The sequence below is a fragment of the Rhamphochromis longiceps genome, linkage group LG5 (genome assembly GCF_057381845.1).
Source record: "Rhamphochromis longiceps isolate RC_006_pf linkage group LG5, R_longiceps_female_GT1.1, whole genome shotgun sequence".
In the NCBI taxonomy this organism is placed as follows: Eukaryota; Metazoa; Chordata; class Actinopteri; order Cichliformes; family Cichlidae; genus Rhamphochromis; species Rhamphochromis longiceps.
The window spans coordinates 19,896,709-19,924,206 of record NC_140561.1 but is presented as its reverse complement, the minus strand read 5'-3'; the positions used below and the strand labels follow the sequence as shown (position 1 = coordinate 19,924,206).

Genomic DNA, 27,498 nt, shown 5'->3' with positions numbered 1-27,498 from the left:
TAGTGCCTTAATGGGATTTAATTTCATTGTAAAAAATGCTGTAAACCACCTCATTTTGAGGCAACAAAAGTTTCAGTTCATTCTGTAGGACTTGCCCTTTTTTTTTCTTTTTTCTTTTTTTTAAATGGGCTGGACATTTTTCGGAGTACATTGGTTTATGCGCTGAGTTATAGTAGCTTGATGTATTCAAAAAAATAAAGGTTTTATTTTTTAAAATTGGTTTTGGTTTTTTGTGTTTTAAGCCAGAAAACAAAATCTGTTCAAGGATTTCAACATGCCATCTGCCAAGTAAACATCCGGAAATAAACATTATGTAACTGCTGTAGGCGCGTTTGGCTTAGTCTTCAGTGGGTGTGTTCATAGCTTTCGCTGGTAGTTGACGCGAACACAGCGGAATATATATGTAGAGTTGACATAACGGCACATTGAGATAAAAGTCAGGGAATATGTAATGATTCATATAATATCAATCTTATTTCGTGTAAAATCTACGATTCCTCCCGCATAGAGAAATCCTGTTACATAATAACTCTTCCAAGTTCTCTCGCGGTATTTGGATAATGGAAGTGTCAAGAGTGTCAACAACGGCCAAGCAGCAGCACAGCAGCGCTGTCCGGAGCTGGGAGGGGGGGAGTGAAGAGGCAGTCTAAACGTGGGGTAAGTTTAGGGCATACTTTAGTAAAATGTAATGTAAATCGTCATTTAAAGAAAAAAAATGTGTGTATATATATGTGTCTGGATATTCATAAGGCATGCACCGCGCTCATACAGTCGTGGCTTGGTATATGGGCACTATTTAGCATTAGCGTGCTAACGTGTAATGCTAGCTACTAAGTTGGCGGACGTGTTAGTGTAACTTAAGGCAAGCTAACGAAGCTTCCATTAGCACTTAGCATGAGCTCAGCTAGGGGATTGTACTTGCACTAAACAGCTTTATTTGCTAGACGTGCCGCGCCTTCTGATATTTGGAATGAGTTTGTTCAATGTTAGCTTCCATGTTCGCTATAATGACACGTATGTCAGGTTGTGGAAAACAGTATTTCACGTGCTTAGCAATGTGGATGTGCTACCTTGCGGCCCATTTCTCATTAAGTCATAGCTAACCAGTAATGGATTGGTAACCTGTGTGTCCTGTCCACAGTCTGTAACCCATGTCTTATAGCTAACTACATAGCCGGACTACATCGACAGCGCTAATAGCCAACGCCAGTGACTCGATCCTGTTAAGTGGAGGTTGCATGGTGAGGTGCTTTGGCTCTTGCTGCCTCATCGTTGAACGCTAGTCCCACATTATACCCAACCGAGTCTAAAGAAATGCTCAAAACAGGCCCACAGTCTTCGGCCTGTGTCCCTCCTATCCAGATGTTATTGTGATTTTGGTGACAGATGAGCAGGCACGTGTAAATTATGACGATTTAGATTGTAGTTCTTATCAGCTCCATGACACTCAAGCTGATGCTGTAGGTTAAGAACATTTGGTAGTAACATATCTGGTGCCCTTATGTAATATGTCTTGGGAACCTGAACATCAGCTGGTTTATCGCCTAATAAATTGGATGACATTGCTGTGTTTGTTGCTTTCTTTTACAGATCATTTGTCTGAGATGGCGGATGACCGGCCCTTTGTATGCACTGCCCCAGGATGTGGGCAGGTATGATTTCTTAAGACATACCCCTAACTCTAAACAGCCATAGGAGTCTGAATCTCTGCTTTTTATTCTCTTGTTATTAACTGAACCCAGCTTAGCTCACCAATTACGACTGCTGATAAGGTGCTGTGTAATGTATGATGAAACATTGCTTTAATAGTGGAAACCAGGCGTTATTAATCTCGCATCAGGATTAAAACTGTCTTGATATTCCTTAAATGTCATGTGTGGTGTCTTTTGCAGAGATTCACAAATGAAGATCACCTGTCAGTACACAAACACAAGCATGAAATGACATTAAAATTTGGTCCTGCCAGGACAGACTCTGTTATCATTGCAGGTAATGGCATCGCCATTTGTCTTTTTTTAAATTAATCTGTGCTGAGGAGGTGATCAGTGCTCTGAATAGATGAATTGTATATAATAGTCTGTGTCTGAAGGTGATATTTTTGTCCACTAATACTGACAGTTTTTTTTGTTTTTTGGCAGACCAAACCCCCACTCCCACACGTTTTCTGAAGAACTGTGAGGAGGTCGGTTTGTTCAATGAGCTGGCCACCTCCTTCGAGCAAGAGTTTTGCAAAACGCAGGAAGATGATCAGAGGACGAAAAACCCGGTGAGAAAGACAGGGTTACTGTAGATCACGCAGTGTGCTGGTTTCAAGATAAAATTTGAAGGCTTTCATCTTCTCATCTTTGCTTTTGGTCTTCAAGGCCGCATCTTTACAAACACCATCTGAAGTAAAAGATGAGGATGAGGGGCCCTTACAAGTCGATTCTTCTCCTCCTGGAACTCCTGATTCCTCGTCCAGCATGTCAGAAAACAGCAGAGACTCTAGGGTGAGAGCTGTGTTGTAATTTGCTGTCCTTGCACGCACGTAAAAATGATGGACACACAAAATAGTTACATTGCTTAATTTATTAACAGGAGATCTACACAAAGCCCGTGGCAAGCTCTGCTCCCACTCCAACTATTGTGCGTCCTGGTTCTCTTCCCCTTCACATGAGTAATGACTCACTACACCCCACGTTGCCATCTCCAACCTCCGTCATCACACAAGCTCCACCCTCCAACAGACAGCTTGGGTAAAATAATTTAGGTTGCTGTGGTTTGCTTTACTGTTTTACTGTTTGGACCATGCTGACAATTTGTAAAACTTAAAATGAATTAACTGCTGGTAAAATGTAGAAATTATAAGTCTAATTTCACATGACCAACTAGCAAGAAAGTCAGTAATCCAGTCCAACCAGAAATCAAAGATGGGGCGGTTTGATTTTTACCTGGTGGGGAGATATGCTCCTATTAATTAGAAAGTCTATATTTGGCAGTCACTTTTATTGAACCATAAAGTGCCTTTTAGACTCTGCGTCTGTTATTTATTAGCCATCATTTATGGCCATTGTAAAGCTGTTGCAGTTTTTTGTGCAAAAGAAAGCATCACTTTTTTTCTCTTTTAACAAATTGTTTCTCTACCAATATTTAAACTTTTTTGAGACACTCACCCCAAACTTAGAAATATAGCTACCTCTTCAGCGAATCTCTTATCCGTAGACTTGGATTACAGTAAGCAGCTGTAGTTGTTGTGTTGTACCACAGTTTAGCATCTTTTTGTTTTTTAATTTCCAAAAGAAGTATGGTTACTATCATCGTATGTGTCTTGATCTACTATGGAAATTGAGGCAGGTGTTGGAGAGCTGCAGCTCTGCACCACCCCGATTCTCCAGACTTGCGTGTTCCTCAAGCCAAGCTTAACTTTGAGAACTTTTGAGTCACATCTTCATGCTGCTTATGTAAGCTCTGTACAGTTAACTCATGAAGAAGTGTTCATCGGAAAAGTGAAACACTGTAAGCCTGATCTCTGCTCTATCAGTGGGAACACAGTGGAGAAGCACCTATTTACAAATGTCTAATCTGGCCAACAGCTCTCCCACAGGCTCGTATCCACTGGTGAGGCACCTCCCTAATGGACAGGCAGTTCCTCTCTTGCCCAGTCCTGTGCAGATGACCTCAGTTATATCTGTAAGATATTTTCCAGAAAAATGAAAAACTATACAACAAATTGTAATTGGGATGGAATTTTAACATATCCTTTTGGTTTTTCCCCTCTCATCCACTTTATGGATATTCGTTGCTATGTGGAGCTTGCGAGGCCAGTGAACACAGTGCCTAACATCCCTGGGATTCCAGGACCGCCTGTTGGAGGTGCTAGCAGTGGTTCATCCTCCCCATCTGGCTATACTCTTCACTCTGAGGCAAAGATGGTGAGACCATCAGTTGTACTTTCATCATTTTGTAGGCTGCTGGCTAAACATTTCATTTACATAAACAAACGAATGACATTTATAAAACTTTTACATGACCTGGGTGTTGTCTCTGTGTCTTTTTAGCGGTTGAAGGCAGCTCTAACTCATCAGGGCCCAGGAGCACAAGATAGCATCAGTGGGGGGTCAGGATCCATCCCTGCTGTTCCACAGCGACAGGAACAAAGCCAGCAGCCCTCTCAAAACTCTGATGCACCATCACCTGCCCAACCACAGGTAGGTAGTGCACATATCACACAAGTTATGTGGTCCTAGAGCACACCTAGGACTATAGACTGTTAAATGTGTGTGATGAAGGAAAACCTTTGAATGTTCCCTCAAAAAGCTAAATGAGACTCAATGCTAACAGCTGTAGTTTTCACATTATTGATGGCATCAAAGAGAAAAATTTAGCAGAATGTCAGGCTTGTCCAACATTTGTGCTCATATATGCAAAATAAAGGCCGAGTCAGTTTAAGTCAAGCATGAGCATTGGATTGAGTGTGTTTTGGTTTGGATGCTTTAATTTGACAGTTAAGGGCACCAAATTGTCTGCTACCCCTGATTTTTTACCCCTGTTAAATGTCAGAAGTTCCTGATGCAGTTGTTCTGTTCTCCCCCACTTACTGATCACATTTGGGTTTACAAGTAGCCAACTTTTACCCCCTCCTCATTCTCCAGGTGTCCCCTGCTCAGCCAACAGGGGGCAGGCGGCGGCGAGCAGCAGAGATGGACCCTGACGAGAGGAGGCAGCGTTTTCTGGAAAGGAATCGGGCAGCTGCTTCCCGCTGCAGGCAAAAGCGGAAGCTGTGGGTGAACTCTCTGGAGAAAAAAGCAGAAGATCTGGCCAACATGAACGTCTCCCTCACAGTGAGTCGTCTCCAGGGCGTAACATCAAGCATGTAAACACCCTGGCGGTCATAAATGGGTTTCTGTGGTGATATGGCAATAACGGGGCATGATGGGAATGATTTATGTACTGTATTTCTTTTTGTGCTGCTGTCAGAATGAAGTAACCCATCTGAGGAATGAGGTGGCACAGCTGAAGCAGCTTCTCCTGGCCCACAAGGACTGCCCTGTCACTATTATGCAGAAGAAGGCAGCTTTATTAGGTAACCAGTTGAGATAATGAACTGACCATCAGACTTCTTGTACTGTGTCACTTGTGCCAGGATTCATCTGTCACCTCATCCCATCTAATGCATTATTTTTACTCGCTCACCTCTCTAAGGGTGAATGTTGCTCTCTCTGTCTGTAGCTGCAGGAGGAGAGGAAACCTCCAGGGATACTTCCACTGAACCCATCGGCTCCCCAGCGGCAGTCATTCAGCACGTGCCGTCGCCCTCGGCAACAAGTCCGGGGGCCACCATCAACGGGCTGAGCGTGCGGGCTGCAGAGGCGGTGGCCATGTCGGTCTTGGCCGGCATGGGATCGGGCCAGGTTGCAGGGGTTGTCATGGCAATGCAGCCGCAGTCCGCCCCGAGATGATCCGCAGACACTTAATAGACCAGAATGAACTCGAGTGGCATTCGGAGGTCGGACTCGTGCAAAGATTTCTGAAAAGAGGAACCTGCCCTCAAATCCCTCTCCCCTTCCAACCCACACCCCAAAACTAAGATCCACTTCCACACCCACCCAATTCCCTCGCAGTCGCCGATAATCACACAAAGACGCGGCACAGTGCCTCCATCAGCCCTCCACTCCAAGCAGGCTCCCTTTTTCATTGAAGCTTCGTCACTCTCTATGTAAATATGAATTACATGTCAGACACTCACTCTGCAGGGTTTGGGGTAAGTTCTTGTTCAGTTCTGACACTTGGGAAAGGTTTAAAGGCTCGAGAAGAAAAATCTGAATCAGAAACATCGTTTTTTTGTAACTTCCTTTCACAAAGCCACTGTAGTCCACCTTCTTCCTACACACTGGTTGTGATGAGTTCTTTTTTTTCTTTTTATTTGTCCTTCCCAGGCTGACACTTTTTCTGTAAAATATCTTGTATTTTTCATGTGTAAGAAAAGATTTTTTATGCCGGATATGTTAGTCAGATAATGTTTTGCTAATGCAGTGAAAGTCTGAGGAGAGCTGAATGCAGTGAGCAGTAGCCTGGAAAGTGTTTATATTGTTTTGTTTTCAACCTGTTCTTTCAGTTTTGAGTTAATACACTTGTCGCTTTAGTCAGCTGAGTTCTTAGCAAACCAAATTGTAGATGGTGTTCACTGTTTACCCTGTGATTGTGTGCCTGACACTTTTTTTTTTTTTTAAATCATGTATTTTAACCCATTCAGAATGGATGACATGTTAGTCCTGTGTATGAAACCCTATTGACTGCATGGAGTATTTAAGGGTGAAGATTACCACTGTTTGTGATTCATCCTATTCACTGTTTTCATATTATTTTTTGGTTCTCTAACATTGTTATCAATGCAAAAATCATTGTAAGGATTCCATCCTCGGTCCTAATGTAACACACTTGAAAAGTTTGATCCTTCAGACGGCCTTTAAATGATAATCATACGTAGATTTTTAAACTCCAGTACCCATGCATTTCAGTTGAGGAAAGACTAGTGCAATATATTTTTCTATTGAATATCGATGTTCTTGCATTTAGATGACATGTGTAGCCCAGCTGCTGAGGGGGTGGTGGGTGTTTGGTCGAGTTTTAAAAGCTAAAGTTATGAGGTGACCAAAGCAAATGTGAAGATAAGTATTCTTGAGTGAATGAGATTTGTGATTAGTGTGCATTTTTAGAGAGTTACAGGTGTCCTGGTCTTGTGTGCTTTCCACCTTTTGACGAGCCGTCTTGTATAATGAAGTAGACTCAATACTTGTGCACGGTGCTTCTTTTTAATTGCAAGTTTTAAAATGCAGCTTATTTTATATGGCATTGTACTTCCAAGACTATCATATTGCCCCCCTCCCTGTTGCTCTTTTATAACATGTCTTTGTTTTAAGATGTTTATTTTTGCTCTGTGGGTATGTTAGACCCCCACCCCCCAATTCATGTAATAGTACTTCCCCTTAATTTGTAAAGAGGACAGTTTTTAAGTGTTTAGCGACAGTGAATCCACATGGGAAAATGTCTTGGAAGGAGTTTACTCAGGCCTCAAGATGGGATACATTATTTGTGTACAGTCTCAACTAATGAATAAGTTGTCTTGAGCAAATAATAAAAATAAATTAACGAACCTGAATTGTGCTTCAGTAATAGTATGTTGGGGTTAAAAGTAAGCTGCTTTTAAGCCTGCAAGTCGTTTTTCATTAAACTTATCGCATCTTTTTGGGTGCAGCTGATGAAACAATGGCATAAAAATTTCCACTTTTTTTTTTTTTGGTTGGTGGAAAACCAAAAACAAGTTAAAGGGTGTTAAATGCAGGATCTAGACCACTGATTGAAACATAACTCTAAACATAGTGTTGCCTTTACTGCTGTCAAAATAGGTTGGTTAACCTGGCCAAAAGGGCAACAACGTAGATGCATAGAAACACAAATTCTGTTTGTTATATAAATATTATTATACAAATTAACAGTATTTACTCAAATAAAATAGTTGCACACAGATCTCACCAGGGCTTGACATGGTTAAGACGAACCCCTGAAGTTCAAACTGATCATTAGATTTAAAGGGACTTTGAACATGGCAGAGTTGTTGTGTCAGGTGGGGGTGGTCTGAGTAATTCAGAAACTGGTTATCTAGTAGGATTTTTGACACAAGCACACCAGCCTAGAGATGGTTATTTCCATGCCACCTTGAGCACACCCAAACTTGTCTGATCTCAAAAACTAAGCAGGTAAGCAGGTCTGGCCTGGTTAGTACTTTGATGGCAGACCACCTTGGCATACCAGGTGCTCTAAGTTTGGGTTGGCTTTAGCTCAGGAGGCGTCTACTAAACGGAAAGTTGGTGGTTCAATCCCTGGCTCCTCCAGTCTGTATGCCAGATATCCTTGGGCAAGATACTAACCTCATGTTGCGCTCTGATGCATCCATTGGAGTGTGAATGTTGGATAAAAAGTGCTTGTATGAATGAGTGAATAAGGTAAGTTGTATAAAGTGACGCCATATAAGAACCAGTCTATTAAAGTTTTACAGAGACTGGTCTGAAAAAGTGAAAGCATCCAGTAATTCTCTGGATGTAAGAAGAGAATCACCAGACTGCTTTGAACTGACAGCAAGGATAACTCAAGTAAATACTTGTTACAAACGAAGTATGCAGAAGAGCATGTCTGAATGCACAACACGACAAATCTTGAAGCAGATGAGCTACAGCAGCAGAGACCACAGCGGGTTCCATTCCTGCCAGTAAAGAACAAGAAACTGAGGCTCACCAAAACTGGATAATAGAAGATTGGCTCTTAGGTCTGATGAGACTCATTTTTTCATTTTGTGGAAACAGCAAGAAAACATGGCTCCATCCTGCCTTGTATCAACAGTTCAGGCTGCTGCTGCTGGTGTAAATGGCATGGAGTATATTTTCTTGGCAGACTTTGGGCCCATTAGAACCAACTGAGCACTGTTTAAACTCCACTCTTTCTGTCTATGTCCATCTCTTTATGCCACTGTCTTCCAGCAAGACAGTGTGAAATGTCACAACGATCTGAAACTGGTTTCTTGAGCTTGCCACTGTACTCAATGGCCTCCACAGTCACCAGATGTCAATGGAGCAGAGCGCATTTGGGAATGTGACGCACCTTGTTGAATCAGCAGTTCTGGAGGCAAAAGACCGACCAACCTGGTACTAGAAAGGTGTGACTACGGAGTTGACCGGCGAGCGTGTTTAAAATGAGTGCGTACATGTGATTTCCGGTGCCATCTTTGTTTGGAATAGGTGGAAAATAAATAAAAAGTGATGCAGCCTGAAAATTTTGTTCAATTTGTTAAGTGTGCAAGTGAACATTACATTTTTTTTATTCTGATATTTTGTTTTTATTTATCTATTTTTTATTAGGAAAATACGCCCCCCCCCCCCAATCCACGGGGGATTATATATTTCCTTGAAACATCACACAAAATATCTCCAATAAAACCTGGCGCCACTTCCACCATTAGTGCATGAAAATACCTGTACAAACTCGAGCTAGCACCCACCTGAGGGGAAGGTGGCAGGTGAGCTGAGGCGACAGGAATGCTGTGTTTTCTTTTCTTTTTTCTCCCAGCTGTAAAAACACAACAGCAGAGGGAGCAGAGAGTCTGCTTTTCATCCCACCATCCTGTCACGGCAATTACCGTCAAGCCTGGTCATGTGACTGACGGACTCCTCTGGCGAGTTGTTCCCATCTCCCACAGTCATGGCGGTGTCGGGGAGTCGCGGAGATGGAGTAAACAACACGACTACTACATCTTGATTTTTTAAAATCCCCCCCCACCTCTTCCTCTGAGCTTCATGGTGGATCTTACCTGCTGTCATTTGAGATTTCACAAACATCCCGCAGGCTGCTGTGCTTCCAACGATGGCCGACCGCGGCGTTGATCTGTCGGCTCTGCCTAAAGAGGTCAGGGACCAGCTGGCGGAGTTGGATCTGGAGCTCTCCGAAGGTAGGGTTTGCATATAGCGGCGATAAGTAGGTGGTGGTGATGGGAAAGCTGCGGCTCGCTGAAGTTAATAGAGAGGGCTGCGTGAGCGTGTTTGTGTGCAGTCATCCACCGTCTGCTTTCCCGTGTCAGCTGGAGGAGAGTCGGTGCTGCTGCAGTGCATCGGGACACGACTGCAAGAATTTATAAAAACAAAGTGACCTCCTTTTCCAGCTGTTGTTTCTCCATCAGTCATCTTCGTGTGTATGGCATGCTCTTAGCATGATCACCTTAATATTTGGGTTTTTTATTTATTTTTTTAGCTTCCGCTTCTCTATATTCTTAATGAACCCACATCTATACCACGCAATGTTTACAGAGCACATACACTCCTGTCTAATGAAATGGGTCAAGGCATTGTGTGTGAAGAATTTGTGGACACGAACTGATTCATTGGGCTCTCTGAACGCTCTGAACCCTGAACTGCTGCACAAATAAAATGGATTTTGTGCATTTATTTAATTATTTATTTTTGTAAGAATGGCTGGAAGAAAACAGAATATGGAGCTGACTGTTATGCAAGTCTCCTCCTCACACTGTGAATCACTGTGCAGCAACTTGATTGGTGCTGTGCAGTTCTCAGGTGCCTGGGGGTGGATGAGTAATGTTGTGTTTCACATGGAGAGCCATGCAGGAGGAAGCATGGGCCACTAATGATGCCTCGGTCTCTGTTGCAGCGCAGAGTTGCCCAGCCCATGTGAAAGAAGAGGTGAAACTTCACATGGGCACGAGAGCGAGAAGAACCTCGGCAAAAGTGTCGTGACTTTCTTTTTGTATTCATTCGAAAGGTGACACCTCTGTGAAATGTAAAAAATGTTTTCCCCGTTTTTGGTTTAGATTCAGGTTATAGGAACTGCAAAATAAACAAAACAGCACCACTCTTAATAGACTAGACTCTCGGAGCATGACTGCAGCCTGTTCAGACCTGAGCTAGTGCTGGGAAAGAGTTGTGTCTTTAATTATAGGCTCCAATCAGCAGTGTGATAATGAGAGTGAATAACTGAGGTTGTTCACTGTATGTTCATCTCATTGAACGTGGCTGAGAGGCAGCGAATGAGAAATAACCGTAACGATGTGCACACTGGCGTGCAGTAATGGCACATTCATAACTGCGATTGTTATCATCCTGCACTTTTCATGATGAACTTTTAAAAAAGAAAAAGGAAGAAAAAAGCTTGTTTGTGAATGAATTAGGTGACTGCAGTGTCAGATCAGTTTACCTGGTGTGGGTTGGTGTTTGAGCACTGTGGCACGATTGCAAAATGTAAGTGCCACTGAGCCCAAAAGGCAGCACTTTGGTTGTGAAATTTACTGTTTTAAGAGTTTGAGATTTTTTAAGTCAGATCTTCTGTAAGAGAACCTATCATGTAGTTTGGAAATGTCTTTGTAAAAGAAATGAATATCCTCTGTTCCACTATAAATATAGTTAGTTGAGTGCCTGAGTAGAGCAGGGCGATATGGCCAAAAATATTTATCACGATATATATTTGAAAATTTGCGATAACGATATAACTGACGATATAATTGATGCGAGACAAAATACAACTCCACAACATTACTAGCGCAAAAAGACAACCTTCCATTTATTTTCACTTAAACAAGAAGCTGGTTTTTATGTACATTAAAGCTTTATAAAAATGTAACAGTGCAAATGCAAATTCCTTGCTGAAAGTTTAACCAAAAGGCATTTCCAGTAGAAATGGGCTGACATATCCTGAGCATAACCATGTATAATATCCACTGAAGTTAAAAAGAGGTGCTTTGCAACATTAAACTGCAGTGTGCAGTACGTATTTTTCGGACCATAAGGTGCACGGGATTATAAGGCACATTAAGCGAAACAAAGCAGTCAGATAAATCAAACTTTATTCAACTCATTCTTGCTTCCTCCACTTCTGTACCATTGATTCATTAGTGTTGAATTCTCTGGCAGCTGCTCTATTCCCATGTTGTTGCAGTATATTAATGACTAACCTTGTATTGTGGATGGATTATCTCAGTTGTTCTCCTGACTGAAGTTTGGTCCGTTTACAGCATCCTGCCATGCGACTGAATTTGTCTCCAACTATCAGGAACCTTAACGTTAACTTTTACAAGTGGGAAAGTGTTAGTGTTCGTCCTCCAGCTTCACTGTTTATGTTATGCTAACATAGCTGTGTCGCTAGCGATCACGTAGCACATCATTATATACCAGCTAGCCCAACTTCAGTAACCCTACAAACGTCACTGCTGTTTAGTTTCCTGCCTTCATTTATGTTGGAAGTGATAGCAGAGCTGTACGTTTGATTTTTTCAGAAATCTCTCAGTCAGAACATGCTATATCATGCTTAGGTAACTAGCGAAACTAGCGTGCTAACTTCCGCTAGCTTCCTGCTAACTTCTAACTCCGTTAAATGTAATAAATTTTGTTTTCATGGATGCCTGGAAGTTAAACTTCATAGTTACACCTGGTAAAGCAGCAATGCTGATCGTTTTATTAAAGATGAAAGAATTTAGACAGTTTTTAACTCTCAGTGATGCTGCAGTGTTGTTTGACCTGAGAAATACGGGGTTTAGGACCCAGATTACTCCCAGATTTAAGAGCATCTTAGTCCGACAAATACGACAATAAGGACGGCCGCTTGCATGTTCTGCAAAAAATGTGCTTTGTCTTGTATCTGACGGACAAACACCAAACCAGTTCCACATCACTGAAGTTAAACCATTTTTACAAACCAATTCTGGTTCATCTGTTTCACTCAACAATCGGCCATGTGCGTATGAAAACAAAGGCACTGCGCATGCGCGTTTTACTCATATTCTATCGCGATATTTCATTTTCCTATCGTTGCCTAACATTATACCGGTATTACCGTGAACGGTATAATATGGACCAGCCCTAGTCTGGAGCATTGGTTTTGGCAGGTCTTATTATTAAAATGGCCAAAAGCAATAAAAAAATGATAAATGGCCTGTATTTGTATTGCGCTTTACTAGTCCCTAAGGACCCCAAAGCGCTTTACACATTCAGTCATTCACCCACTCACACACTGGTGATGGCAAGCTACATTGTAGCCACAGCTGCCCTGGGGCGCACTGACAGAGGAGAGGCTGCCGGACACTGGCGCCACCGGGCCCTCTGACCACCACCAGTAAGCAACGGGTGAAGTGTCTTGCCCAAGGACACAACGACCGAGACTGTCAGAGCCGGGGCTCGAATCAGCAACCTTCCGATTACAAGACGGACTGCCGACTCTTGAGCCACGATCACCCAGGGTTATTCATAAACTGTCAGGACTTTTTTTAAATAAATGAAGGCCACTCATTGCCAGGTCCGAGTGTGTGTACCACTACCTTCAAACATGCTCCAGAGTATGTCAGAGTCCTTAGTTTGACAAACACATGCCTCTCGGGTCCTCAGTGGCTACTTCACTGAATAATACTGCTTAGAGCCAGATTGTGCTGGTTTGTGAAGGAGGCTGTTGTCTTCAGCACGGAGTATAGCCTTCTTTCCTTAGAAGAAGAAAAGAAATAAGTTTTAGAGGAAAGTTCTTCTGTAACCCACAGAAGCTGTGCTCGGTACACTTGACCAGTTAACACCGTGGACCACTGGGCCACAGGAGAGAATTTGCTAAAAATGGTTCTCTGTGCACCTTTATAGATATTTATGATAAACAATTTCTTTCTAGTATATTTTTATTCTTATAATAGGAGGAAACAAATGTGCTTTTCTTTATAGGATGTCTATCAGGTTTCAAACTACTCGTTATTTACTCTAATCTGATTGGATTTCAAGTCATCCAATTTCAGCTGTGTACAGTTTTCGGTGTTTTTGCTTTGTTATAACCTCGCAAACGGTTGCTTCTTCATTCTTGTCAAATGGTCTGCCTGGAGCAGCTGTTGCTGGCAAGCAGGAATTTTTGAGCATAGGGGCCTACGGTGGTCAGAGTTACCTGCGAGAGTCTTTTAGTGAGATTGTGAGGTAAGTCGACACCACTTGTCCCTCTTCTGGGGACTGAGCCTCAGAGGGTGAGTGCATCGTTTGTAACTTTAGATGAGACATGATTCTCTTGCTAATGAAAAGGTTCGCTGCTGTCCAGATGTCCTGTTTCTGTATCCGCAACTTCTAGTGAGATAAAGTGCCCTCGCCGTGTGCTCAGAATACACACAATGGGACAAGGCGAACAGCAGCTGGACCCCCAATGAGTCTGAAGCTCTCTCATGGCTATCTTATACATAGCAACAATTTCCCCCATTGTTGCCCACATAGATGGGACTCCCCTAGCAACAAACAGAGGAAATGTGCATCAGCGTTTTTTTGACAGAAATAGTTGTGGGCTGCAGTGTGGGTGTTTATTTGTCTGTATTTGTGTGTGTCTGTGTGTGTGAGAGAGAAAGAGAAAGGGCACAGCTCCACCTACTTTAACCTCTTTGACTGTACAGACACAAAGAGAACCTTTGAGAGGGGGGGGGGGGGGGGGGGGGGTTGGTTGGTGTCAAAGACTTGCTGTTTGAACTCGACTGGAATTTGGAGCCTCTGAACCACAACTGTTTTCTGCATTTGGGCTTCATAATATCAGCAGCTTCTATCTTCAGAGTATGTTAGGGAGTGAAAGTAAAAGAGGGAAAGTGAAAAACAACTGCACAGCTCGTCAAGCAATGTTGAGTATCCTGTTTAGTTATTCTCCACTCAGACAATTATTGATTTGAACTAAACACTGTTGTTGTGGGATCACAGCAGCTGTGACACCATTTCATTGTCAGATCACACCTGCCCTTGAGCTATGACTCTCACACACCTGTCAATAGGGCTGTTCGATATAACGATAAATATCGGATGACGATATAAAAACGTCTATGTTTAATTTTATGCTATCGTTTGTTTCGTGGTGTCGCAAAATAAACTGTTTACGGCAATATTTTTTCATCGTTTTGATGGTGACAGTAGTGACTAAATTCATTTCTTCTTTCTCTCTTTCCCTTTTATTTAATATAACCACACTACTGATGGAAAAGCGCCTGTTTTACGGTGTGTTCACACCGAACGCGATGGACGCGAATAGAGCGTCAGGTTTACATGTAAAGTCAATGGAAAGGCGCGATGACGCGCGATTGCGGGTCCCGCGAAAATTCGGAAGCAGATTTGCGTCGCGAAAACGCCAAAACGCGTGAAACGCGCGTCAGTGCAGCGCGTCTGGCGCGTTTGACGCGCGAATAAAACCACGCGCGTGAGTTTTTGTGTTGCACTTTGTGCATACGCGCGTTTCGCGTCTACCGCTCGAGTTGGAAAAATCTGAACTCCAGCGTCAAATCGCGCCGCGACAACCAATCAGGAGCCTGGTGACGTGGCTGTTACCTAGGTCAAAGGGGCAGATCCAGCCAAAGCCTTTCATACTTCAATGGAGGGGAAGGCTAATCAATGCGGTAGCAAACAACTCGGAGCTGTACAACACCAGCTGCTTTCAGTACCGAGACAGGAATAAAAAGGACCGAGCTTGGAGGAAGATATGTGAAGAGATCGGGCAACCTGGTAAGTTCATTCATTTCTCTTTTGAAAGTTTTCACTGACCCGGGGAAGCCGCACAAAAGCTAGCAAGCCACCGCTATTTTCCCACTGACGTACAAATACCGTTCTGCTTTTATGCATGTTGTCATTTAGGAATATATTTTATTGTTTATTAATAAACAGCACACAGTGGTCCCGCTGTTCATCCGTCACTGCTTTGCTTTTTCGCTGATTTTTTATTGCACAGTACAGCATTGCATTCTGCAGCCTGATTGACAAATCTCCTGCGCTTGCCAAATTTATCACGTTTGGTTTTGATAACCATCGCGTCCAATAGAAAAAACAGCACAAAAACACCCATAACTATGAGCCTCATTCGGAAATAGACACCTGCACCGTGAGGGAAAAAGGCGCACGAAAGTGGCGGGCAGATGAAGACAAACCGCGGCATAATAATACTTTTACGTTTTGCAATCTACAAAGGTTTGCACTTTGAGAATCAATTGTGAGAACTGTGACCAGGGGCTAGTTATTCTGAGAACCCCTGCAATAAATGAGGGACCACTGTCTACTCTACGATTATTATATCCAACCTGTTAACATTTAATACTGTATTGATAGAACCAACTGATTCTGCAGCAGAGCATCCCCAGTCCCTGAGCTCCTGCTGCTGCACCCACAGATATGTACAGCAAGCACTGATACCTTTTTAGTCGGTGGGATTCCCTTGTGATCACCTTTACTAAATATCTACAACCAATCTGATTATATCCTGTTATTGTTTTTTTTTTTTTCAATGTTGAAATTAAAATCTAGTAGCAGCCTTCTCATTTCTTTGTGTTTTGTGCTGTTTTACAGGCCCACAGAGGAGGACGGCTCCGAGGCAGATGAGGGACGGGTCCCAGGACGGTCCATCGGCGGTGGAGCTGGCCATCCTGGAGTCCCTGAAGAGGCCACACCAGTCTCCAATGGAGCATTTCCTCCTCAGCCTTGTTCCTGCTCTGGAGAGCAGCTGGTCCTTTTTATTCCTGTCTCTCTGTAAATTCTTATATTTTATATATTTATGTTTAATGTTTTTCTGTTTGAGACTTTTAATATTATTTTAAATAAATGTTTATAATGACTAATGTCTCAGTTCTACTACACAGCAAATGTTGGCACACGACTTGACACATGTAGACTTTATTTCATATTATACTAATGACAAAATATACTGATACAGTGGGATGCAGAAGTTTGGGCAACCTTGTTAATAGACATTATTTTCCTGTATAAATCGTTGGTTGTTACAATAAAAAATGTCAGTTAAATATCATACAGGAGACACACACAGTGATATTTGAGAAGTGAAAAGAAGTTTACTGGATTTACAGAAAGTGTGCAATAATTGTTTAAACAAAATCAAGCAGGTGCATCAATTTGGGCACCACAAAAAAGAAATGAAATGAATATTTAGTGTATATCAATGTGTGTGTCTCCTATATGATATATGGGGTGCCTTTGTCTGGATGTGCTTCCCATCCAGAGCTGCACAGCACAGAGGAAAGTTCCAGCGCTCCTGGAATCCCTCTGTGATGGAGCGCCAGTCTCCAGGTGAAGGCACAGCCATGAAGTCGTCCACTAGACAGTCCCAGATGGACGTCGCTGCCTGGGGGGTGATCTGGCTCACCGTGGACACACCGACTCTGAAACTGAACGCGATGGTCCTGAAGGAGTCCCCGGTGACAAGGAACCTGGACAAAATTGTTCAAAATTAGTATTATTAGTATTATTAGTATTCAAAATTAGTATTAATAAAGACTGGTGACCCCTGCTATAGAGTCTGACAGCTGCAGGGATTATATACAAATATTCAACTATCCCAGAATTAAACCAGGTCTAAATAAAAAGGAGTGAGTATCACTACAAAGGTTAACTCAGTGGTCCTAATGCTACAGTTTGATATCAGCAAACACCGAGCGCATACATTGATGTGACACCACAGCCATGCTATCATGCAAACACTGATAACAGCATAAATCGAATTAAATCGGGACTTGATGAGACCTTCTGAGTATCACTAGAAATATTATAAAGAGTCGTCTCTGTACCACAGTTTGCTTTCAGTAAACACCGACAGCATTCACTGTTAGCATAGCACATCCATGTTAGCAGTGTATAACTGGATGGATTAGCATATTAGCACAGATATCAATAAAGGACTACCGTATTAAATAGTTTTACTAACCTCAGGCAGACGGACAGGCGCTCTGCAGGTGGGATTGAGCGTCTGTAGTTGGTGTCTAGGCGGGCAATGCTGGGACCGACGAGGGAAAGCAGGTCCTCAAACTGGCCGACGGTGATAGCGCTGGAATCGGCTGTCATCCAGGCGCAGCTCCTGGAGCAAGTGGTGAAACTCACCAAACTGCTCATGCCTCTGGAGGACCTGATGGACCCAGGTATGGCGAGAACGTCTTTTACGCTGCTGCTCTGCTCTCCACAGTACATAGAGAAGGGAGACTCTCTCTTCAAGCGCTAGCTCGATAGCTGCCATCTTGCAAAACCAGGTCTGGCACAACTCCCTCCCACATTCCTCCCACATTTCCGGTTCACGCGCGTCAAAATATCATATTTTGACGCGCGATGGATTTTTCTTGGACACGCGTTGAGACGCGAATGTACACGCGTCAAATTAGGGGCGTTTGGGGCGTTTTATTCGCGTCCATCGCGTTCGGTGTGAACACACCGTTATGCGTTGTCAACGAAGGTAACACCATCGCGTGTCCGCTTGTTTATGTTCCACATAAACCTTTCACAATAAAGCTCAAGATCCTGTTGAGACTTTTCAAAATAAACGGAATCACGTGAAAGAGCAGATTATTTACGGATGATAAGTAAAAAAGAGCCGCCAGGTGCTAAAAAAAATAAACCTTAGACTCAAACGTTAGAGCGGCTTTTCCCCGCAGCACGCCGTGTAATAAATACTCACAAAGAAAACGGCGGTGGTTACAATTTATGTCTAAAAATGTATAGTTTCATGCATCGGTTAAAACACTGGACTCCAGGTACACGACGCGCAGCTGGAAACACTTCACGCAAGTCGAGCTGCCCGAGATTCACATAATTTACAGAAAATGTTACATTTTTGTGATTTATATCGTTATCGGGACGATAGAATTCTTATATTGGGATATGAGATTGTGTTCATATCGCACAGCCTTACCTGTCAAGCTTTTTGACTCTATTCCATTCAGTGCTGAAATGCTACCAGTTTTATATACCAAATGGAAAGACATGGAAATACATCATGTGTGAAAAAACTCTGGTATAGGAGCATACTGTGGGAAGGGCCCATAGCCCCCTTGACCCTACTTCCGGCACTATTTATGGGATGGCACTGATCCATCTTTGAACTCGGGCTTCATTTTGAGCTCAACTCAGCTCTAGTAAAGTTTGATGATAGCATCTTGTACAGTTGCGGCACTATCGTGTTGACAAATCTGGCCGCTGTGAGCCCGTGGACCCTATCTACACCTTTGTAATAGTTTGCACATTTTGCCATGGTGTATTCTTCGAAGATCATGAATATACGTCTGCATTTTTATGACAGTTTATCCAACAGTGGGTGAGATGTTTGAGTAGACTGTCAGATTGAATTTGCTGCCCCCAAACCTATGCAATGCTATGCTAAAAACAAAACAAAAACAGCATTTTGCTATTAGTGTTGAAGCTCAGATATCATTTTGGTGCTTGTAATGATAATATATGCCATCTGCGCCATGATTTTCTGCATGGATGTGTTTGACCATAAGTGCATCACGAGTCCAGTAAGACTGCAGTTATGTGTTTACATAGTATTTTTTTTTTCTCATATTTTTACGAGCTCCCCAGTCCCTGTTGCAAAGGGCCGGCTGTTGAGTGGACGTGTGTATTCTCTAATGAACAGCATCCATCTGCCTGCGATGCTGCTGCAGAGGGGATGCAGGTTTTCATGTCGGCAGCCCGCTACATACTGAGAGAGAGGGAGAGAAATGAGAGATTATAGCCTTGCCTGCGTCTCTCAATCTAGGTCACAGAGCATCAGGAGGCAACAAGCCTGGCTCATTTAGCCTGTGAAGCACAGTGGGCCAGGACTGCTGCGGGGGGATCTCTCCTCCTTTTCCACCCATCCACTCTGACTCTAAAAATGACTTCTCTCAGTCTTCCTCTGTCCCCCTATTGCTTTATTATTTCAGTATTACCCTCCACAAAAATAGATGAAATGCTGTCCTGTGTGTCTGATTAAAAAAATAACAATAATACTGAAGTAGTTCTGTTGGCATTTCCTGCAGTGAAGAGTGTTAAGAGCATTATGACAGACTGTATATAAAAGATGGACAGGTTTGTTTTTAGAAGTCGTCTTGGCCGTCGTATTGTTAGCTTCTTTATTTAAAAACTGGACATAACCACATTCGAATTAGGGTAGACCTTCAGTGTTGTCTGCTAGTGCTAGCTAGGCTGATTTACTCTGATTTGTGATGGGATGCTAACCATGGCCAGCATCAGCAAATCTAAGCTCTTAGGGTGTCTTTTAGTGCAACCAAACACTGAACTTCAGTCATCACCCACCTAAAGCAGTCACACCCTTAATATCACATAACATTAACCTTATAGTATAACTGAGTGAAGTTAATCCTTTGTACCTGTTGGGGAAATTACCTCTACCAAACCCTTTTTTGGTACCAGGCTTTAAAAATGTGTGTATTCATGTTGCAGAGCTTACAGCTCCATTTATTTGTGGTTGGTGTGCACACAGCATTGACCGGGACAGGAAGGAAGCTGATTTAGCTTTTATCTCTTTAATTTTATCTCTTTAAAAGCTCATTAACTGTTGCAGAGGAGCTGCCCTCTGATCTTCACTGTCCCAGGCCACAGGCTTGATCCTACACCATGAAAAGATGAACTCTTCTGCTGCTTGTTTCACAGCAGGATCCGGTTTGGTTTGTTTTAATTTGTGGATCATGGTTTTCATGTAAAACTTTGCATGTCCACTTTCACCACGAGCGCAGACACACTGTTACTAAAAACCTTCTGCTGCTTTGTGTACTAAAGAAACTGAATTATTTAGATGACATTCAAGCGCACCCCTCCAGCTGGGTAACTGAATCGTGTCACGTTCAAGTTCACAGTGAACCACAGGTGGGTCTTTAGCCTCCTCTGGCTTTAAAGTTGTGCTTCCCAACACCTTCTGGTAATTAAAGCTAAACTTCCTCTGATCTGTTAGTTTCCATTCTCATGCCACTTTCTGCTAAAAATAGCACAAGTCAAAGAAATGCCAGAGTGAGGGTGACAGTGTTGGAAAGAGAGAGTGTGGTTAAGTCGATATGCTATTTGCTGAATTATTAAAAAGTGGCAAATAGAAGTGGCAGTCGGACTTGGCCTCACATGCTTCAGCCCAGGCAGTGCGCTGCTACTTTTTTTTTTTTTTTTTTTTTTTGATCTTTAAGTTTATTGACTTTTATATTACAGAACAAGCAAAGAATAATAGTACAGTTAACATGAGATTTATATTAAAGAACATAGTCCCCAAAATAAACAAATATAAATTAAAAGGAACAACAACAATAATAATAATAATAAAAATAAATAAATAATAAAATAAAACAAAACCGATGCACAGCATGGGTAAAACAAACAGGACGCGAACGAAAAATAAAAACAACAAAAACAAAGAAACGGTCAACAAAGAAAACAACAGCAAAAAAAAAAAAAAAAAAAAGAAAACCACACACACACAAAGAAACCCAAAACTCAGCACCAAGTATCACCCTCTAAATTAATTCCCTTCATAATGTCTCAGAAACTCAGTTAAAGGTAACCATATTTCTTCAAAATCTGCTCCCTTTCCTCTGACAATATAAGTAAGTCGTTCTAATACAATACATGATGCCATCTCCTTCACCCACATATGACTTGAGGGTACATCCACTTTCTTCCAATACAAAGATATTAAGCGCCTAGCTTGCAGGAGGCCAAAGTCAATTAACTTTAGCTGTCTGGTGCTAAAGTCACAGTTCTTTGGATATATACCCAACACACACATTTTTGCTTCAACGGGTATATTTACTCCAACAATCTTAGATAAAGTTTGCGTGATTAATTTCCAGTACTGTTGTAATTTTGGACAGCTCCATACACAGTGGAGCAGAGTGCCCCTCTCGTCTAAACATTTACTGCAGCTATCTGGGATGACAGGCGACCAGCGATTCAGTTTGACTGGGGTTATGTAAGTCCTCATCAACCACTTATATTGGAGGAGTTTCATCCTTGTATTAATTGATTGCCTTTGGGCTTTCAAACATGCAGTTTCCCAGTCCACCTCGTGTATCTCCTCTTGGATGTCAGCCCTCCATGCGTCCAACTTGTCAGTGGCAGAATCCCCATCATGCGTTAACAGAGCTGTATAAACTGAAGAGATATGACCTCTGCCCACTGGCTTTTGAAGTATGACATTCTCCAAGTGTGATAATGGTGGCTCAGATACAATCCGTTTATATTTTGACATAATGAAATGTTTAACTTGTAGATATTTAAAAAAATGTTTTTTGGGGATGCAGTATATTCGGCATAGCTGATCAAATGTAAGAAGGTTGCCATCCTTATAAAGATCTGCCACCCTCTGTACACCTTTATCTGCCCAGATTTTGAAACCCCCATCCACTCTTCCTGCTTTAAAACATGTGTTGCCCCAAATAGGTGAAAAACGAGAGATAGAAGACTTATCTCCCATATACTGATGGGCCCTATACCAAACATCTATTGTGTTTTTTAAAAAAGGGTTATTTGTCATTTTTTTTAAATTGCTCGGGCTCGCAGAATATAAATACAGATTTAACTGAAGATTTGTTACTGATGTTTGTTCAATTTGTAACCAGGCCGGGGGTGTCTCAGTGGAAAAGTAGAACATGGCTGAGCGCAGTTGTGCAGACCAGTAATACAGTCTAAGATTAGGGAGTTGTAACCCCCCTCTTTCATATGGTAGGTACAACAAGCGAAGTCTTAGTCTAGGTTTTTTATTATTCCAAATAAATCTATTAAAGATACCGTTTAGTTTATCAAAGAATTCTTTTGGAAGAGGCAGAGGAAGTGACTGGAAGAGATATAAAAATTTGGGCAATATATTCATTTTAATCATGTTTATACGGCCAATCACTGATATGGGCATTGTCATCCATTTATTTAGAGATTCCTCCACTTCACTAATCAGAGGATCATAGTTTGTTGCTACAATGGTATCAATGTCCGGGGTGATTTTAACTCCAAGATACACAAATCCTTCTTTTGCATTAATAAATGGGGTTTGTATAATAGGATTTAGCCTTTCATCCTTGTTCAGAAATAGGATTGAGGATTTTGAGTCGTTTATGTTATAGCCAGAGAATTGTCCGAATAACTCCATTTGTTGCATTAATTTTGGTATACTAACAGACAGCCTAGTCAGAAACACTATCAGGTCATCAGCATACAGAGCCAATCTATGCTCCTGATCTCCTAACTGGACACCAAATATGTCAGTTCTCATTCTAATTGTCATTGCCAGGGGTTCTATAGCCAAGATAAATAGCATTGGAGATAATGGACACCCCTGTCGAGTGGAACGCTCCAATGTAATAGGGTTCGAAACTATGTTATTTGTTAAAACACTAGCTTTGGGGTTTGTATACAAAAGTTTAACCCATTTGAGAAAATTGTTTCCAAATCCATATCTTGGGAGAGCAGCAAATAAATATGACCACTCTATCCTGTCAAAAGCTTGACGAGCGTCAAGTGATAACAATGCTGTATCTTTAGCATCAAATTTCTCGTGAATTATATTTAGAACCGTTCTTATATTGTGAAACCCTTGACGTTTTGGCACAAAGCCATTTTGATCATTATGAACTAAATGTGATATATAGGGGTCTAATCTCCTTGCTAAAACTTTACAAAGTATTTTAGTGTCAACCCCCATCAAACTTATTGGTCTAAATGATGAACGCTCTGCAGGGGGTTTGCCAGGTTTCAGTATCAAAGTAATCATTGCCTGTCTCAGAGTGGGTGGGAGAGCTTCATTTTGATATGCTTCTTCATACATATTAAAAAGTGGAATTAATAATTTGTCTTGGAAAGTTTTATAAAATTCAATCGGAAAGCCATCTGGCCCTGGTGCTTTACCACTATTAATGCTTTTGATAGCCTGTGATATCTCTTCAGTAGTTAGACGTCTGTCTAATTCCTGCTTTGTGTTTTCTGTTAGTGTCTGAAACTGAAGTTGATCTAAGAATATGTCCTGTTCTTCTGAGGATTGAGCACATTCTGATTTATACAAATTTTCATAAAATTCTCTAAAGCTGTCATTAATTTCCAATGGATCTACTGTTACATTCCCTGAAGAGGTCTTTATACTATTAATTGCTCTATCACTCTGTATTTTCTTAATTCTCCATGCCAAAAGTCTACCTGCTTTCTCTCCTTGGTCATAATAAGAGTTCTTCAGCCACATTAGAGTTTTTGCTGCAGCATCAGATGATAATTTATTATATTCAGTTCTCAGACGTAGCAACTCACTTTGTTTTGTTGAGTCGTCGCTAAAGTTTAAGTCTAATTCCAAAGATTTAATCTGTTTATCCAGGGTTTCCATTCGCTTTCTTTGCTGTTTATTCTTTGTACTCGTAAAGCTAAGAATTTCACCTCTAATATATGCTTTGAATCCTTCCCATCTCACTGAGGCACAAGTTTGATCTGTATTTAACTCAAAGTAATTTTCTATTTTCTCCTCTATAAATGTAACAAATTCAGGATTCTGCAGCCATTTTGTTTGAAACCGCCAGTGAGGGGGGTTATGGATAAACTTTCCTAGATGGATACTCAGTGAGATAGCTGCATGATCACTGATCACTATGCTATCATACTGACACTGTTTGATCCTTGATAAAAGTTCTCTTGAGACAAGAAAGTAATCTATACGTGAGCGGGATTTATGTATACTTGAATGACAGGAGAATTCTATTTTATCAGGATTTTGTTCTCTCCATACTTCTACCAAGTTGATATCTGATATAAATCGATTTATTAGTTGTCTAGTTTGTGCTTTATATGTATCTGAACCTGTTGAGCGATCCATACTCGGATTGAGAGTACAGTTAAAGTCTCCTCCAATTATATACAGTCCTTGCAAAGCAGATACAGTGAGAAACAGATCTTCAAAAAATTTGGGCTTATTTTCATTTGGGCCATAGAGACTCACCAAGTTTAAAGTAATAGAAAGGATGGTACCCTGAGTGATTACGTACCTACCAGCAGGGTCTTTTATCATTTTCGTCATTTGGAATGGTATGCTTCTATGAATCAAAATAATTACACCTCTCGCATAGTTATTGTATGATGCGTGGATCACCTGGCCAGGCCATCTGTTCCTCACAGACTTTAGTTCACAGTCTGTCAGATGTGTTTCTTGAAGAAAAACTATTTTTGATTTCAATTGCTTGATCCTGCTTATAACCTGTTTCAGTTTGAGTAGTTTCCTCAGACCCCGGACATTCCAACTAGTGACTTTTATGTCAGAGATATTGCGGGTGTTTAGTTGGTCCATACTTGGAGTTTCCATTCTGTAATATTAAGATAACAACACGTGATGCTGATGTTGAGTAAACAAAAGTGACAAGTAAACTTTGAATAAAATAAAACAGAGAAACAAATAGAGAAAAAAAACCCTGGCATTGACCCATAACACTTAAAGTCCCCCCCCCTTCCCTTACTCAGAGTAGTAAACTACGGGGCTGTGCTATTCCACTACAAAGGGGAATAGCTGAACTATAAGAACCCAGCCCAACTAAAGCAACAGTGGTGTCCGTCAACCATGCATACACCATATTCAAACATAACATAAACATAACAAACCCATATGTGTTAACATATCAGACTAGCCACTAGATTAGAATAATTCCATGGCAGTGTCCTTTTTTTAACTTACAGAATCCCACTTGAAAAGGTAAAAGTTTAACCAAAGTAGGTAACATTGTTGTGTTCAAGAGGGAGAAAGAGAGAAAAAGGAAAAACAAACAAACAAAAAATTACGTTTGTAGTGGCGTTATTAAAACGTAATGGAAAAGTTTCAAGCTATAAAAAAGAAAATAAAACTTCCTGTGCCCAATAACATGGCATGTCAATGAGTAGCAAAAAGCCAAATATCATAACTGAGTGAAAATACAGATTTTTACAGCTTGTCTATTAGTTATGAGCAGCTGATTCTGCAGTTCAGGGAGTGAAACGCTCACCGCTACAGTTAGTCCTGTCCAGTGTGTCTACGGTGGAAATCCTTGGCCTCCTTTGGAGATGAAAACAGGCGCATCTTCCCATCGTGGAGGATTCTCATCTTGCATGGATTATATTGAAAACCGCGGAACACCCCTTCGTCAGCAAACACTTTTCTGATCGCGTTGAACTCTGTTCGCTGCCGGATGGTCTCAGCTGAGAAATCTTGGGAAAAAAAGAGTTTGTTTCCGTCGTGCTCGATGTTACTGTGTTTTGTGGAGCGGAAAACAAACTCCCGATCTTGGAAGTTCAGGAATCGGATAAGGACAGCTCTGTGTTGGTTTGGCTTTGGAGATGCTAGGGTGCGGTGAGCCCTCTCAATAACGAACGATCTGTCGGTCTCAAGCCAGCGCGGTAACATCTCCCTTATAAACTCCAGCATTGGCCGCTGACCCTCGGCGCCCTCTCGGAGGCCAAATAGCCGCAGGTTCTTCCTTCGGCCCCGGTTCTCCAGGTCGTCGGTTTTTGCCTCCAGGTAGGATATCCGCTTCATGGCATTGCTGAGATCGGCCACGCTCTTTCCCAGGAGCTCCTCTGCCGACATTATTCTATTTTCAGCTTCCTCCAGTCGTGTGGCATTTGCAGCAACATTTTGCTTTACCTCCATCATGTTTGTCTCCAAAGCAGCAACTGACTTCGTCATTTCGCCCATACGGTCATCTATGCTGTCCAGTTTAGTTCCGAATACACTAAACTCGGAGCGCAACGACCGAAGTTCAGCTAACACCGTGCTAAGGTCACCCATGCTACTAGCGCTAGCAGCTCCCTCGCTGTTTTCAGGCGTTGCCAAAATATCGGTTTTAACTGGTTTTTGGGAACCGCGTTTTCGGGTGAAAATATCACAGTCCTTGAGATTAGTCGTTTTTGACATTTTCCAATAGCAGTTAAGTTTCTAGTTTTGGGTTGTTCTGGGTTTTTAATGCAGGTTACACGGAGCAACCACTTTATGCTGCCATCTTGGTCCGCGGCTCCATAGCGCCCCCCAGTGCGCTGCTACTTAATCCAAGTTTCTTTCTGGTTTATGTTGCTTTCACTTTCAGGCCGAGCCTCCTGAGCTCAACACGTTATACTTATTCTACGTGTCAGTGAGTTAATATTTTGATAAATTGTCCTCATCATAACTCAGCCCAAATCAATTACTGATTGTACTGGCTGGAAAATACTGTTATAGTAGCTGCTAATTCAAGCACAAGAACTACAGAGGAATAGCTTAAAAGAGCCTTGTGCCGCTTGACCCTTTCGATCAGATACGAGGCTTCTCATCCTGCCTTGTCTGGATGTCTGTGATCAAACCAAACATACTGAAATAGAATTAAACATGCAAGTTCATTGCCCTAACACAGATATGTTAGCCTGCAGTTTTGTTGCCTGGAGGCCCTGTTGGCTGTAATATGCAAACTACTGCAAACTACGTTACACTTGGCTGTTCGCCCATCCGTTTATCAACATCCGTTGCACAACAGGACCTCTTCAGCATGCTGTTGATCATTTTGGAACCGACTCCAAATAAATGCTCATTCAGTGACTGAGCAAAGTTCGCAAGCTTACTTCTGTAAATCTATTTCATCTTGCATTTCATTTCATCTGCTTCTAAAGCGCCATCGTGTTCATTTAACACAGGGGTGGGAAACTCCAGGCCTCCAGGGCCAGTGTCCTGCAGGTTTTAGATCTCACCCTGGGTCAGCACACCAGAATCAAATGATTACTTCATTACCAGGCCTCTGGAGAACTCCAAGACATCTCGAGGAGGTAATTTAGCCATTTAAATCAGCTGTGTTGGATCAAGGACACATCTAAAACCTGCAAGGACCATCATGGATTCGTATGTCACGTTCCCTCGTGCTGCACCACACAGTGGTATGGACACAGCTCTTGTGTGACCACCCACACCCTGCCCCCAAATCCTCCCTCCCCCCCTAACACATGCATTTTTTTCCTTTTGAAATTTTCCATAAAGCCTTTATCAGATTAAAACAGCCATATGTTGAAGCACATACAGGAACACAACTGCACACTGTGCTAAGCTGTTAAAACCATTATACGGGAAACATGAGGCTTCTGCCACCAATGATAATGTGCTGAGATGCTTTTGCAAATGTGGGGGAGAAATGCAGCTGAGTGTTGCTGTGTTGCATGATTTTCTTATAAATCATAATAGTCAATCGAGAGCAATTAGCCGATTCCCATC

The 27,498-nt window shown here is 42.0% G+C and overlaps 3 protein-coding genes and 1 long non-coding RNA gene across 6 annotated transcripts in view; 3 read left to right on the top strand and 1 right to left on the bottom strand.

The window, feature by feature from the left end:
* Positions 1 to 359: 359 nt before the first annotated feature.
* On the top strand, positions 360 to 6,142 carry atf7b (activating transcription factor 7b). Of its 3 annotated transcripts, none has more exons than XM_085406446.1 (12): positions 360 to 657; positions 1,591 to 1,652; positions 1,893 to 1,989; positions 2,139 to 2,266; positions 2,364 to 2,489; positions 2,578 to 2,735; positions 3,573 to 3,669; positions 3,792 to 3,911; positions 4,038 to 4,187; positions 4,647 to 4,820; positions 4,957 to 5,062; positions 5,209 to 6,142. In XM_085406446.1, the coding sequence occupies exons 2-12, from the start codon at positions 1,605 to 1,607 to the stop codon at positions 5,436 to 5,438; spliced, it is 1,434 nt and encodes a 477-aa protein (XP_085262572.1). In that variant the 5' UTR covers positions 360 to 657; positions 1,591 to 1,604; the 3' UTR covers positions 5,439 to 6,142. The 3 variants fall into 3 exon arrangements, with proteins under 3 accessions (XP_085262572.1, XP_085262571.1, XP_085262573.1); XM_085406445.1 differs by having other exon boundaries at positions 362 to 657; positions 4,632 to 4,820; XM_085406447.1 differs by having other exon boundaries at positions 363 to 657; positions 4,632 to 4,820; positions 5,182 to 5,349.
* A 3,063-nt stretch (positions 6,143 to 9,205) lies between these two features.
* The window catches only part of dip2bb (DIP2 acetate--CoA ligase B (putative)b), a 64,837-nt gene continuing 46,544 nt past the window's right edge, over positions 9,206 to 27,498 (top strand). Inside the window, exon 1 of the mRNA XM_085406442.1 lies at positions 9,206 to 9,478. Coding sequence (XP_085262568.1) covers positions 9,394 to 9,478 — 85 coding nt within the window. The 5' untranslated portion in view covers positions 9,206 to 9,393. The remainder of the gene's footprint in view (positions 9,479 to 27,498) is intronic.
* Positions 14,521 to 16,122, top strand: LOC146669820 (uncharacterized). The gene is made up of 2 exons (XR_014911734.1): positions 14,521 to 15,023; positions 15,858 to 16,122. It is a non-coding gene; the product is annotated as an uncharacterized LOC146669820 (long non-coding RNA).
* On the bottom strand, positions 14,896 to 17,721 carry LOC146669819 (uncharacterized). The gene is made up of 2 exons (XM_085406441.1): positions 17,227 to 17,721; positions 14,896 to 16,732 (listed from the first exon to the last, which is right to left on the bottom strand). The coding sequence occupies exons 1-2, from the start codon at positions 17,484 to 17,486 to the stop codon at positions 16,462 to 16,464; spliced, it is 531 nt and encodes a 176-aa protein (XP_085262567.1). The 5' UTR covers positions 17,487 to 17,721; the 3' UTR covers positions 14,896 to 16,461.